At 40.9% G+C, this 15,333-nt stretch overlaps 1 protein-coding gene across 1 annotated transcript; it reads left to right on the top strand.

The window, feature by feature from the left end:
* Nucleotides 1–6,882: 6,882 nt before the first annotated feature.
* On the top strand, nucleotides 6,883–11,462 carry tent5ba (terminal nucleotidyltransferase 5ba). The gene is made up of 2 exons (XM_034874844.1): nucleotides 6,883–7,291; nucleotides 9,921–11,462. Exons 1-2 carry the CDS (start codon nucleotides 7,136–7,138, stop codon nucleotides 10,947–10,949), a joined length of 1,185 nt encoding a protein of 394 aa, XP_034730735.1. The 5' UTR covers nucleotides 6,883–7,135; the 3' UTR covers nucleotides 10,950–11,462.
* The last annotated feature ends 3,871 nt before the right edge of the window (nucleotides 11,463–15,333 follow it).

The following is a 15,333-nucleotide window of genomic DNA, read 5'->3' on the forward strand; positions in this document are numbered from 1 at the left end:
AATCACTGTTTTATTAGATACTTGTGATGATTTTAGAAAATCTCCATTAAGCACATACAATACAATGCATTGTAACATTGTGAATGAAACCAGGAAATGAAATTTTCTGAAAATGTCTTTATTTTGTCCATGGTAAATTGAGTCGTTGGTTGGTATGTTATTTGTTGAATGTTTATTGTTCTCTGGCCCCCTCCAAAAAGCTTATATTAGCTTATTTGGGGTTCCCCATTTCTTGCAGCCTGTATATGATCATTGTACCTCATGAAATTGTGTTTAAATATAAAATGATGATGTGTGAAACAAACAAACAAACATGTGTAAAACATTCTAAAACTAAAACCAAGGAGTCTCCCTCCTCCCCCTCGGCGACCGACCCCCCCACCCAGGATTTCTGACAGGTAGATCTTGAATGCTGAGTAACTGAATAGGCATGACCAGACATATTCCCAGCATGCTCGACTCACAGCAAAGGCCACAGTGCAGCTTTACGAGGAAACAACAGGTTAAATGGTCCACATTGCTTATCTTGTTTACCTATGTTACTTAAAAGCACATTATGTAAAGGGGAGAAAGGTAGCAAAGAAAGACACACACGTAGAGAGATGTGTTTTGTATTATTAAAAGAAAAGTTTTTTAATTGCACAGTGAAATGTTTGACACTGCGGGGTGTGGGTCAAGTGGCCTGTTGAGCCCCTCTTGCTGCAGTCTGTAACTCAGAGAAGCTTTTGGCCATGTGTGCAACATGCTCGCTGTGTGCCTGCTTTCAGTTACAGAACTGCATAAATCTCAATCCTTCACCAGAAACCCACTCCTGGATCTTTGAAAACTATGGAAACCAAGACAGCTTGTTTTTGTTCAACAGCTTTTTTTGTTATTGACATTCCCAAACACCTGTCATTTGGAACTCAAATTGGAAATCATGATTAATCCAATAAGTGTACTTTGTTCTTTTGGTATCATAAAGTTGTTTTGTAGCTCTTGGAACATCCAGCTGGCTATCTCTGACCCACTGCATGATGGGATGCACTCTTGACCGATCCCTTAATTCTTCCAGGAGGAGTATTTAAGAAATCTGGATGATGATCTGAGAAATGTGCTGCTAACATATTTAGGAGGAGCAGAATTTCATTTCTGGGAATGAAATCAGAGCTAAGTTCTAAATAGGGGTTCCCTCTCACTTCTGGTGAATGCTCCAGAGAGACGAAAGAGCCAGTTCTCTTCTCTGTTAACTTAAAAAAAAAAGAAATACGTCCACACCAGGCACACGTGTTGAGAAAATTACAGAACATGTTTATTTTATAAGCTTTTATGGTTCCATTTTGTTGACTCAGCGGTATCTGCACATTGTAGGCAGCTGTCAGCATGTTTCTATGTCCCTGTAGTTTAGTTGGTAGCATTTGATCAGGGGAGAATAATACAAGAGTGAAAACCCACAGGGAACCATTCATCTAGCAACAGCAACGCTGAGAAGTGACACAAACCGGGGATTATTTTCTTTTTGCGTAGTATTTGACATTTTAATGTACAACAGGCCCTACACGTCCTGTTGCAGTGAGTGTTGGGCTGTTGCACAACATGATTGAAGCTCCAGTTAGGGAAGCTTATCCAAGTTAGGACGTCAGACACCAAGGAGGTGATGGTGTTTTATTACCAGGGTCATACCTTCCTCTCTTCTACATGTGCTCCTCTATAAACAGGAATAGGGCACATACAAGATAGTCATTGCTTAGCTGAGAGTTTGAGGAAAAGAAAGAAAAATATATTCATTATAGGTAAAGGAGAAAATGTGTGCAGAACTTCCCCACTTCTCAGTTCTACATCACATGAGCTGAGAAATTTATTGGGCGAAATAAATAGATTTATTCACACTTCTTATCTTTCCTTGTTGTATACCTTCCTCGTTGCATAACTTTGTAGTCCATACATCCATGTTTCTTTTCTCTTTCTAAAATGTATTTGATGTTCTTTCACGCAGCTTCAGTCTCAAACCTTTTTTTATTTACCTATTCACCGATTCAGAAAGTAAAGCGAGCAGAGCCTTACACAGTATGTAACCTTGCACTATAAAATAACCTCTCTTCAGAGATGCTGCCACAGCTGTGGCATAACTATGGACCTGGGATCCTGTAGAAAATGCTAGAAAATAATGCCACAGCTCTGTGTCGAGTACTTAATAAAAAAAACAACAATCTCATCCTATAACATAAAACCATTTCCACAATGACTAATTGGATTATGTTTAGTTTCTAAACCAATCTTAACACATCCACAATCTCTGGGAAGTACTGTATAATCACTGATCACACATCTAAAATCGTGTTTGGGTCACGGCAAGGCAACATGAATCATAATTCGATTTCAGTCCAACAATAGGAACAGAGATTGCAACAGATCAACATCAAATAATGTGTCTTTATGTGAACAATGTAGGTATTTTTTTTTTCATGTGAACAGAACAGAGAGCTGATGTACAATGCCACAATCTTTAGTGTATTTTGGTGTGTGTGTGTGTGCTGTTTGTTCCCCAGCAGCACTACTGTAATCAATCAAGCAGGCAGCGGAGGGAGTCTGACGTCAGAAGCACAGCTGCTTGTTTAACCTCGCTCTGTTGTCCCATAGATTTGTCATCTGAAACCATCCGTAAAAGTAAACCAGACCACTCTTATCATTAGCAGGTATAGCCCCAGGGGCTCAACCTGACTGGTCATCTCAACCTGCCCATAGACAGGTTATCTGCCGCCGTGGCAGACTGAGCTGGAAAAGCCACCCTGATAGAATCAAACTGCTTGTTCATTCACAAAACAAATGTAGATTTTCTAAATTAAACATGCAGTGTAGTCTGCCATGCAATGGAATATCAACAGCAGCATCATTGTTTTAGCTTTGACAATACTGTCTACAGTTAGATATGGTGCCCATTCTAATAACAGCAAAAATGTTCTTTATAGTATAACATGTCCGCAGAAGAAAAATGAGGGAAGTCTTCTAGGAGAAATAATTCACTTACATTGTTTTGGGACATCGGAAACTATTCGTAAAAGTAAACCCAACCACTCTTATCATTAGCAAGTTTAGCCCCCGGGACTCAACCTGACTGGTCAACTCAACCTCATTGTATGCAGACAGGTTATCTGCTGCCGTGGCAGACTGGGCCTGAAAAGCAACCCTGATAGAATCAAACGGCTTATTCATTCACAAAATGAAAGTAGCCATGCAATGGAATACCAGCAGCTGCATCACTATTTTAGCTTTGACAATACTGTCTACAGTTAGAAATGGTGCCCACTCTAACAACAGCGAACAGTTATTCTTTTAGTACAACATGTCCGCAGAAGAAAGATGAGGGAAGTCTTCTTGGAGAAGTAATTCACTTAGATTGCGTTGGGCCCTGACAGACTGGTAAGAAAAGAGCTTCACAAGTCATCTTGTGTGACAGACGAAGCGCTATCTGTCTTCCCACGATTGATCATTGTGACACTTTGCTGCTTGTTGTTTGCCAACGTTGATTTTCAGCCAAGTCTTTACAACACAATGTCACAGCACTTGAGAGAAAAAGCCTGTTCCCCTGCATTGTTCCTCTTCCTGTCGCTGCCACTGAGGTAAAGACAGATAGAGAGATTTGACAACAACCAAAATGATCTGCCTTTGAGCTAAAGTCTTCAACATACTTTAATTGATGGTCTTCTATATTATATAGTCGAGACTACCACATTGTTTCATAATGTTTGATCATGGTGGAACATACACCTGCTAATGCATTATTTGTAAAAGGTGTGTTTAAATACTGGCTATCTCACCACACCTACAAGACTCACAGTCTCAGTTGTCATGGCTTCAGCAGGATGTCAATTTAGGAATAAATAGAAGATCCAGTGGCATTGACATGAATCAACAAAAGGTGAAATACACAAAGCAGTGAACACATTTTTAATTGTTTTTGTATGAATGAATTGACTTTAGATCCGATCGACTCCCTCTGTCAGGAAACCTGAGAATGCCAAGTGGCCTGACATTTATCTCCCGTCATTGTTCTCTTATTCCCAAGTGTTTCACATTCAGGGAAATGCTGGTTCTGCTCCTAGGATGCACAGCTGCCACATGGGGGGTTATTTATAGTCAGATGACGCAGATGTCTCACATCGGCACCAGGCAGGATCCTCAGCTGGAGAGGCCTCTGCTCAGCTGCCCGACAACCGCTGATGTGGTTGCCGGGGAAACAGGATTATGTTTTGACATCATAGCATTTAAAGTGTTCTTCTGTGTTAACCAAATCGACGGTACATCCACGGCCTCTCAAAGCTTTGTGAGACTCTGTCCACTTCCAGCTGTGTGTTGTGGACAACAGTGTGAACTAAATGCCCACACACATGCGTAAGAGTGCGTCCGCCTATCTGTTTTATTGTATGCATCACTAAAACCCCACACAGATCAATCATGAAATGAACTTTACTCACTTGTAAACATTTTACGTAGGCACTAACATGCTGCGCAGACATGTGTGAGTTGTTAGGGATCTTGTAAACGATGACATATGTGGGTCATTTTAAAAGAGGAAATTACTGAATTGTATTGTTCCCTGGCAAATTACGTACTGGCAGAATCTTCTGAAAGAGTCATGTCTGTTACTGTGAGTAATGTTGATGTGAACACAGTCCACTCCTGTAAGAATTATGCAGAAGAGACTAAGATTTGGGAAATAAAGAGGTGTAAAATGATCTGAAGGACACTGGATGGGCCATTACATACAGTATATAAACTGACATATGTTCCGTAAGACTAGAGGAATGTGTCTGCATCGACACAAAAAACTATAAAAAAAACTCTGCCCCAAAGATAAGGAGGCAGAGTGGAAATAAGTGGCAGTGAGTTATTTAACAATGTTAATGGAAAGCTTAAAGGGCATCACAGGTTATCAAAGCCTTTTCATGAACCCCTGCACAATCATGAGCAAATTGAATGAACGATTGTTTGTGTGGTTGTAGTCTTTAATTTTCCAACTGCTGAATAAACAAGAAAGTCAAAGGTAAGGCCGCTCCACTTTTAACGTGGGCATTCATTAAAAATGATAAGGAACTATTAAGATGTGTGATCAGCAAGCAACATTTTAAAGGTTAAATAGCCTCCTATCATAGTTTAAATAATCTGCGGGTATCAAAAAGCTTTTGGATTTCAGTGACACAGATGATAGATTTACAGAAAGTTTGATGCAGTCTGTTTTGTGTATCAGGTAAAAAGCTGCACTGCACATGAGTTCTTTTAAATTATGAACATAACAGTAAAACTAGAAAATCCCATGCATTTGTATTGCATTGTAATTTTTACAGTATGTTTCATTGGGCATAATACAGTAGTTTCTTTCTCTCCAATGTTGACATGGATCAGATGAAGACAATACTTCCCTACAAAATGCAGTTAGGCTAACTAGCCCACATATTTTGTCAAAATTGAGGTAAGCCCAGAAAAGGACTTTTGATGTGTGTTTTACATATTCACATACAGTACATGCTATAAAAAAAAAAGCAAAACAGCATGTTAAATGTGCAAGAATTACAAAACAGATGTAAAAAACAAGCTGCAGGGACTCCCCCTAGGCTAATGCTAACTGCTGAGATAGCCTTTGGTGAAGATAATTTACCGACTGTTTCTGTTTCATACAAAAATAGATAGATTTTGAAGCTCCAACATCTTAAGTTGAGTGTTTTATACCACATGGAGAATGCAGTAGCTAAATCTAATCATAACGGAGAGAAGAAATTAGCATGAGACAAGACAGTCCTGCTAACAGCTAACTAGCCTAGCTTATCAGGCTAACAACTGTTATCGCTGCAGCTTGTTTTTCATGTCGTTAAGCTATTGTTTTAATCATATATTTAAACACATTTGATAACTGTTTAATTACTTTAAAGCTAAAAGCTGATGACACATTAGAATGTTCAGTACTTACAGTAAATTCATAAAATGAAATATGTTATGTGTTATTCATTGCAACCATCTCAGTTGTGGACTCCAGGAAGATTAGCTGATTGCCATGGCATCCTCTGGTGAGGGTCCTTTGAATAAACAAATAAACACACTGAAGGAAAGGGCCATGCATTTTGCTCTGTTTATGATGATATTGTACAAAGGGGAAACAGGAAAATAAAAACCTCTGAAAAGTAAGTTGACAAAACAAATCGGGAAATAGGAAATGCAGAAAAAACATACTTCTGCTAAAAAAGTGTACAACTGATGACAGGTAGACAATGGTTTGTTTGAAGGATGAGTCACAAGCCGAAACGGTCGCGAAACATATTGGTCAGTAGCCTACATTTGGCTTGTCACTGGTAAGTTACCAGGTTGGGTTTTCTGGATAATCTTGCTTAGACAAAGTTACTAATAGCTGCTGTTGTGTTGAAGTGTGCCCTCCAGCAAGACCTTTAAATTGATCCTGCTTTGGAGTGCTTATGTTTGTCCCTGTGTTTCTATCTATGCTCATGGAGTGTGGGATCTTAAAGCAGGGCGTTGCAGGAAAAAAACATCCTGCATGCTCTGCAAACGTTCCCTGGTCAAATAAAGGAATACATTAATAAGAGAGAAAGTATAACTTTAGTTTGCACAGCTATAATCTAGTCCGTCATTTTTACTTATCTGACATAAATCACCAAATTGTACATTAATTAACGTTCATTTCTATTGGTGTTGCAGCTTAAAATCAAAAGATCACTAGATAAGGCTTGTTTGAGGGAAAACCCTGTCAGCGTGCAGCCCGCACCGTGCGCAGAGCAGAGGGGAGGAGGCTGTCAAATGCGTCACATGAATGGTGTTCTCTAGACAGGGCGTCCATAATCAATGACCAAACACGGCAGCCAATCAAAGGGCGCATGCTAATGAGGAGGTTTTAAACCCGCTGATGAATAGTGTCTTTACAGACTGACCGGATTTTAGCGGCACACACCGGAGGAAACGGCTGAACCCACACTCTGACTCAACTAAGTTTGTCTACTCTTCACATTTACATTACTAATCGGAGCTCCTGACCGCTGACATCCACGGGAATATATCTCTTGCGTTGAAGAGATAAGAGCTCAGTTGAGGAAAAAGCGCTGATTCACATTCTGCAGATTAGTTGTTTTTTTGTGTGCAAGTTAACATCGCCATGTCTTGCGGTGATGCGTCGGATCAGAGTCGGCGGTTCTGTGTGTTGTCTTGGGATCAGGTGCAGCGCTTAGACTCGATCCTGGGGGAGGCTGTCCCCATCCACGGCCGAGGAAACTTCCCCACTCTGTCCGTTCAACCGCGGCAGATTGTTCAGGTAGGCTACCAAAAACACATTCGCATACTCACTTGTGCATTCCAACATGTTTACTTATTTATTAGTTGCAGATTTAAGTTTGGGCAAAGTTAGAATTACATATGGAATTGAACAGGCATTAAGCTGTAGCTGGCTATCCTAGTTGGGTAGTTAACTTTTCTACATATCATCTCACTGTGACTCTCAGGGGAATGAAATATTAGGCTACATTTAATCTGTACTTTATTTGTCTGGAACTCCTTTGGAAACCTTTCGAAGACCCCTGGTTGTCTCCAAACCCCAAACCCAGGATATAACCTATTTCTTTGGAATTCCTTGCTTAATTATATTCCCATGAGCCATAGGGCTACATCATAATTTTGTCGGGTCAGTTTCCTCTTTTTGGTGCGAGCTGGTTTTCTGACTCCTAATTTCTTCCCAGTACTGCTATCCTTCAGTGATTATTCTCTTAGAAACTTCTGCAGGCAAACTATTCTGTATATCTTAATGACTAAAGTGAAGTCGTTAAACATTTTATTACAGACAGCAGAATGGAAAAAATGAAAAGGTGTTCTTCCTTCAGATTTGACAAATAGACTGTGGGGGGGGGGGGGGGGGAACAATGAGGAATATACTTTTACAACTCTCCTGATTTGATGGAAAATGTATACGGATACGTGCTTCCACATTTCCAGCCACATTTAGGCTACATTGTGACTGGATCACATTTCACTTCTTCTGAGGTGTCCCTACATAGTTGGCTTTGCATTAATGTGAAAGTTAAAGGCCACGATGTAATTTCTGAATGAGTTAAGTTGGACAAGTTTAGTCAAGAAATTTCTTGTAAAATCTATTTTTCCCTAGTTCATTTACACATTGACATATTTAGGATGAGCTCAACAAGCCAGGGCTTCATGCTTGTGGTTGGAGAAAGATGAATGCTCCATTGAGCATGCAGGAGGCTTAAATGCAGGTTTGAGCCCCAAATGTGGGGACTGTGTTTCCCCTAGATTTGTGGAAACTCCATTTAATTTGGTTTAGCTCAAATATGCCATCTGCCACATCAATTTATTTAGTGGTTGGCTGAACATCGGTCACCAGTGAATCTCCTATCATAAAAACCTAGAATAAAGCTATTTAGCCTAAATGTTTAATGGGTTTTAACGATTGTGCGTCTTCTGTTATGCACCACAGGAGGGATGACTGAGTGTGGAACTTTGTCCTGCTGCAGGTTTAGAGAGACAGACAGGCTCCAAACATCTACTGCAGCATCATGAAGCCAGAGTCCAAGGAGTTACAGGGCTGTAACTGTAGATCTAAGATAACAACACTCTCTGTTCTCAACGGCTTCACCGCTTATAAGCGAGACACTGTACTTTACAGCTCCTTGCACTTTTGCAACCTTTTTTCTTTTTCTCAAGAAGTGAGACAGACTTGACAAGATTTGTAAAGCTAGCAGAGGCTTAGCCACTCACTTTCAGTCAAGTGTGTATGTCTACCCGTAATCGGAGGGCAGAGGAAGGAAAGGTGTCAAGTGTAGAGCTGACCCTGAATTTGGCTCTCACTGCACTGACATATCAGGCCGACCACAGAAGCACGCATAGATCACAATATTATTGATTTTGATTGGAATTTGATTACAACGCAATAACTGCCAAGATATGGAATTATCATTTTGTTCCTTTACACATTGCTGTGTAGAGTTAATTTGCCTTCAAATGTTTGTCTGTAGCCTGACCCACTATGTATAAATAGAGCCAGCTTGTTATCTGATCACCATGGGAGAGAGAGTTAATCTGACAGGTCAGTGCCACTGGGGAGATTTAGGATTGTGCGTGAGTGTGTAACAACTCATTTGTGCTGCAGGTTTACTCTTTGAATTGTAAGCAATTATTATTTGCTCAGTGGAAATGCTTTTGGAGTACGAGTGTTGCTAACATGTGTAGTCTGTCAGACGTTTATTGGTTTTGTTTGGAGAACAGTGTGTTTTTACGGCACAATTAGATTGTGATTTCAGTCAAGGAAGCTGATTCTATGTTTGATGTCTTATTTCAGACATAATGTGTGCTTGCTCGCAGTGATGTTGGCACACCCTGTCCAGCTGTAGATCAGCAGCACTGAGGCGAGACAGTTCAGACATCTCACAGGTCACTGGGACAGAGGAAGGGAAAAGCTGCTGACCCTTAATGACCTGAGGTTGTGACGTTTAGCCTGAAGCAAGTTTTTGCACACTGGTGTTCACTCTCTTGGTTGCAGTTCATAATTCAATTGTTTGTGATCAGATAAAATAATCTGACCCAGTGGGACATGGACCTGGAGCACAATAACTCTGCTGCTTATTGTTTGTGCTCTTCAGGTTTCATTCAGACTAAGGCAGCTGATGATGAAATGGACTTTTGTGAGCAGTGGTATTGAACTTGCTTTCACAAGCTATTGATTTCCACATGCGGAGCTTATTTGGACATATTCCAAGTCTTGCGTGCGTGCGTGCGTGCGTGCGTGCGTGTGTGTGTGTGTGTGTGTGTGTGTGTGTGTTTCTTTCATAATTTCAGCACATTTCTTTGACTCTCATTTTAAAAACAAATCTGTATAAATTAATGTATATCATTAATGACATGCTGTGTCTCTGTCTTGTCCCTGTCCTGTCCAGGTGGTGCGTGCAAGGCTCGAGGAGAGGGGTGTGTGTGTTAAGGATGTGAGGCTGAACGGCTCGGCTGCCAGCTATGTGCTCCATCAGGATACTGGGTTGGGCTATAAGGACCTCGACCTGATCTTTGGCGTGTCTCTGAAAGATGATCAGGCTTTCCGTCTGGTGAAGGATGTTGTGCTGGACTGCCTGTTTGACTTCTTGCCAGCCGGGGTCTCTAGGGAGCGCATCACGGCACTAACTCTCAAAGAGGCCTATGTACAGAAACTGGTGAAAGTCTGTAATGACACGGACCGCTGGAGCCTCATCTCGCTGTCCAACAACACAGGAAAGAATGTGGAGCTAAAATTTGTGGACTCTTTACGGCGGCAGTTCGAATTCAGTGTGGACTCCTTCCAGATTTGCCTAGATTCTCTGCTCTTATTTGACCGCTGCTCAGAGACGCCCATGTCCGAGAGCTTTCACCCCACTGTGATTGGAGAGAGTGTGTACGGGGACTTCAAGGAGGCCATGGAGCACCTGTGCCAGAGAACCATAGCTACACGCAGCCCGGAAGAAATCAGAGGGGGCGGCTTATTAAAGTACTGCCACCTGCTGGTGCGAGGGTTCACACCCTCCTCCGAGGCAGACATGAAGCACATGCAGCGCTACATGTGCTCACGTTTCTTCATTGACTTCTCTGACATAGGAGAACAGCGGAGGAAACTGGAAGCCTACTTGCAAAACCACTTTGCTGGCATGGAGCACAAACGGTACGAGTGCCTGATGACTCTTCACGAAGTAGTGAACGAGAGCACTGTGTGTCTGATGGGCCATGAGCGGCGCCAGACACTCAGCCTCATCTCCATGCTGGCGCTGAAGGTGCTGGCTGAGCAGAACGCCATCCCCACTGTAACTAATGTCACGTGCTACTACCAGCCAGCCCCATACGTGCAGGACATCAACTTCAGTAATTACTATATTGCACATGTGCAGCCGCCGCAGGTTTCGCCGTGCAGTAATTCATATCGGGCATGGCTGCCCTGTAGCTGAACTGGCTGTGGTAAAAGCAGAGTTGTCTCAATCGCTCTTTATCTTTCAAAGGAAGGGCACTGAAAAAAATAAAAAAATGAACATTTTTGCCAAATGTTACTTGACTAAAACAATCCTGTGCTGCTGTACATCCGATTGAGCCGACGCATACATTTTTCTCACTTGTATTCTCTTGCAAAACATCTGTAAGATTGCTGGTCATTTCTGAGATGTATTAGTATTAAAGTCTTTATTGAGCTTTATATACAGTATGACAAAAAACACATTCTTTATGGAAACAAACATTGAAGCTTGTGTTACTTTCACACTCTTTTTAATTACATACTGGACCAAAGATGTATTTGTTGTTCATAAAGGGAATGTTGTTATGATTCCAAGTGCCTAAAATGAACCATAAAAAACATCTGTAAAATGAGAACAGAGCATTCAGTGTTTTCTAGATTACTCTGTCTCTCTCTTTTCAGGAACAGAAGCATTCATTTTTGTGAGATTAAAAAAAAAAAAAAAACTACACTTTTTAGTATGGTGGTTATTTTATTTTAACGGTTGCCTACAATGATTAGTGATATTTTAATCTTCCGTTCTAAGGGCTGCAGTTAGTTTAAACTTGTAATAATTGGAAGTGTTTCCCCATTCACACAGTCAACTTGTATGTTCATAAACGGCAGTTTTTTTTGTAGCTTTGACTCAAACTTTTGTCCTATCTTGCTATGGATGAGAGGTAGTATATCCTACCCTTGATAAGCTGACGACAACAAGGCCCATTGAAGTGCATGTACTGACGACTGGAGTGAGTTGCATTTGTTAAACTGGGGCTGAGGATCCATTACAATCTGAGGACATGAACCATAAGGAGGCTTTTCTAAAGCACAATGGCTTCTCTCTCCTCTGTGATACTAAAGCTTTTTAACAAAGACTGGCTTGTTCTCCCACCCATGTTACCACTGGAAACCCAGCCCTGTTTGCTTGACTGATTCCATATCCATGTTATTTTGTCTTGAGTCAAAATCCAAAAATCTTTAGAGGCATAGCTAGAATGGTTAAGTTTGTTAAAAGACCAGGACGGTTAAATTGACAGTTCAGATTATTAGCAGACCTCTGATCTTCACAAGCCTCGCAAGTCACATTTGGGCCAATATTTACATCCGCTGTACAAATTGAGAATAAAAGAAAAATCCTCTTCCACAGTGAACTCTAACTAGTTATTCAAGTTAGGTGTGAAAGACAGTATTGTAAATGCGGTGTAATTGAAGCCTTTATCTAAATCTATTAAATACAGAGTTAGTGGGAACAGTCAGTACTTCAGCCAATATAATATAATTTAGGACTGTCAATGTTTCTAAAATGACACTTTTTCTCAGTGTTACATTATCTTGCACACATGGCCAGAATAACCCAAAATCCCATCCAATGCCCTTGTTGCAGTGTCTGTATCTTTCAAAGTCACCATCAAGTCTGGTGCAACCAGTGCTCCTATGGAATAATACTCATTTTGTGGTAATGTGGTAATTAAACAAAGCTTTATTTGGAATATGCATAATGTGAAAACATTTTCAGCCTTTTTGTGTGTGTCTCTCCCTATCTCTTTCTCTCTCTCTGCACACTTGCGGGTCTCAGGCCATTACCTCCTCCCAACAAGAACCTGCACCTACAGCCACTTCCAACTGGATCGTTGTTGTGCCATTCACGATTTGTCAGTGTGTCCTGCTTCCAGCTCAACTCAGTCACTTTGCTTGCCTGTCTAGTTATAGTCGAGTTTGTCTTGCTTGTTTGCCTGCCTAACACCTTTTCTCCCTTCCTTCAGGATTACCTGCCTGTTTGGCCGCCTCACAAGTCCGCCAAGCCCGCCAGCTACCTCGGCATTCCTTCTACAAGCCTACTCCCGGATTACTTCCCCTCCGCTAGCCAACATCTAACCTGCTTAACACAATAAAAAGACTTGTTGTTTCCCTTACCTGCTTGTCCAGTGTCTGCATTTAGGTTTAGCCTAGATTCGTGAAGAATTAAAGGGGCACTCCACCAATTGTACATACAAAGTTACATACATCTGCGGTTATACCTGAACATTATCACTTCCACCATATGGAATAAGAGGATGTTGCTTCAACAAATGATACAAACGTTTAGGAGAACACTGAAATATTAAGAAAACTATGGGCATGTATATGTAACTATGTATGTATATATAACTATATATAACTATGTATGTAGTTGTATGTATATGTATGTATGTATATATATATATATATATATAACTGTATATTGTTTTCTTCAATATTCAGTCTTAGGATTGGTACGTATAAGACATACAAGATAGCTTTACTGCAACACTGATCTCCTATTTAAAAACACCAGTAAGACTAAAGAAATGTTGCACTTGATTGATAATAGATATGACAGAAAAACAAGTAAGTGGAAGAGATACAGTTGATTAAAACGATTATCATCTACTACCATGTCTGGAGGGCAGGTAGGAATTGTATCCCTCGGATGATAGTGTAAGATTCCTCAGACATCTAATTTGGGCTTTAATTTGGAGAGTATGTGTGTGGGCTGAGGTTCTGTGCACACGTCTGTGTGAAAACAGGGTGATGACAGGACTGAAACGCCGTAATGACAGAGATTTTACAATTTCTTGCCACAACACAAATCAAACTCACCCTGGCCTTGTATCTGTGCTATTACCTCTCTTGAAAAAGGGTTTAGTCACCCAAGGGAGCGATTATAATTTCCCACTCACCCATTATTCATGGAGAGCTGGTCACTTTGCCCCTTTGTTTGGTGGATATTATCTATTTAGGTTTTCTCCTATGGGTGCATGATTCAGAAAATGTCACGATTAAATTCAACATTTATTTTCAGGCTCAAGATTTGATTCAAAAATGATTCTCAATTGAAAAAAGGTTCACTGTATGCAAATGTAGTTACTTCTCCGCACGCCATTACAAAATGAAAAAAAGAAATCAATTAAAAATCGGTTGATAAATGTGAATTTATTTTTTAGCACCCCCCTACTGTCTCCACTGATGCAAGACCAAGTTTCAAGACTCAGTACACATCACACTGTTCTGAGTCAGGAAATGGAGATGTCTTAAATTAAGCTGTACTTGGGGAGCACATGACTTTGTGGATGTGACATCATCCTGAGGGTGCAAAGGGAAAACACATGTCTTAGCTGGACTAAATGATTGGAGCAAGCTGACATTGCAGCTACAGCTGGAGGCAATGTGTGTGTCGTCGTCTGTGTGTTGCTGTGTTGCCGGGGTACGGCACTGACAAATGTCCACACGTTCTTCATGAGGGAAAAGAGTCCAAACAACTGTGGCATGGCTATCTCCTGGTGTGTGGTACATAGAGGAAACTCACACTTATAAGCCATGAAGCCTGCAGCCATGAGGGCTATAAATCACAAGTTGCTGTTGTCAGGTAAAAACCTTCTCCAAAATGTAAACCTTTAGGCTTTTTTAACATAATTTAAAAGGGTTTGAAAGGGTTGTGAGCATACGAGGTTGGTTAGATTTTTTATCTCACAGAGAGGCAAGGTTTTCCCATGAGAGTATTGAAACCATGACAGCAACAAAGTAATACATCTTTTTTGGCCTGGATACACTAAAGCTTTCTTCTATGAAGTAAGAGGTCGTACAGTCCATTGAAGGGCTCTTGGTTGGATAAAAAAAAAACATACATTAGCCCACATTTTCCAGTGGTGGAATGTAACAACAGCAAAAAAATACAATCATGCTGGCTTTTTGGACCTCTAATCTGTAAATTGGGTGCAGGGTTAATTTCTTAAGATGAAACAAAATTTCAACCCCAAACAGCAGACTTGAGTTGAGCAGAGAGTTACGCAGAACAGAGAAATCTAGTTGACTCAAGCTGGGAATCAACAGACCAATGTGTGTGTGTGTGTGTGTGTGTGTACCATGGGCTGTTGCCGCACTGAACATTCTTAGGGAACAGCTGTGGAATATTTGGTCACTGGCTGCATCAGGATTGTTTAACAGCAGATCTCTTCATTGACAAGTTTCTCATTTACTGAGTTGCTGTTGAATAAGCGCCAATGAAGCTTTATGGATGCCTAATAAGTCCCATTCCTTTATCATAACAAAAACTCATAAATGCGGAGGCAGGCAACCCATTGTGACTAAATGAATATGTGATGTTTGTTCACATCCCTGTGTCTGCTCATTTAGAAATTGATGTCATGATGGCCGAATAGAACATGCTAATGCCAGCGCAAAGTATGGACAGGCCTATCTCTACTGGGGCGGTGGAGGCAACGGGTGGGGTAATTTGAGGTGGTGGATGGTTATGTGTGTATTTTTGTGTGCGTGTGTGTATGTGTGTGTGTGTGTGTTTGTGTATGTGTGTGTGTGTGTGTGTG

This window comes from Etheostoma cragini, chromosome 6, assembly GCF_013103735.1.
Source record: "Etheostoma cragini isolate CJK2018 chromosome 6, CSU_Ecrag_1.0, whole genome shotgun sequence".
NCBI classification, from domain to species: Eukaryota; Metazoa; Chordata; class Actinopteri; order Perciformes; family Percidae; genus Etheostoma; species Etheostoma cragini.

Coding starts and splice junctions, on each gene's coding strand:
- tent5ba (XM_034874844.1), top strand. CDS start 7,136: ATGTCTTGCGGTGATGCGTCGGATCAGAGTCGGCGGTTCTGTGTGTTG. Junction 7,292..9,920: donor AACCGCGGCAGATTGTTCAG/GTAGGCTACCAA, acceptor TGTCCTGTCCAG/GTGGTGCGTGCAAGGCTCGA.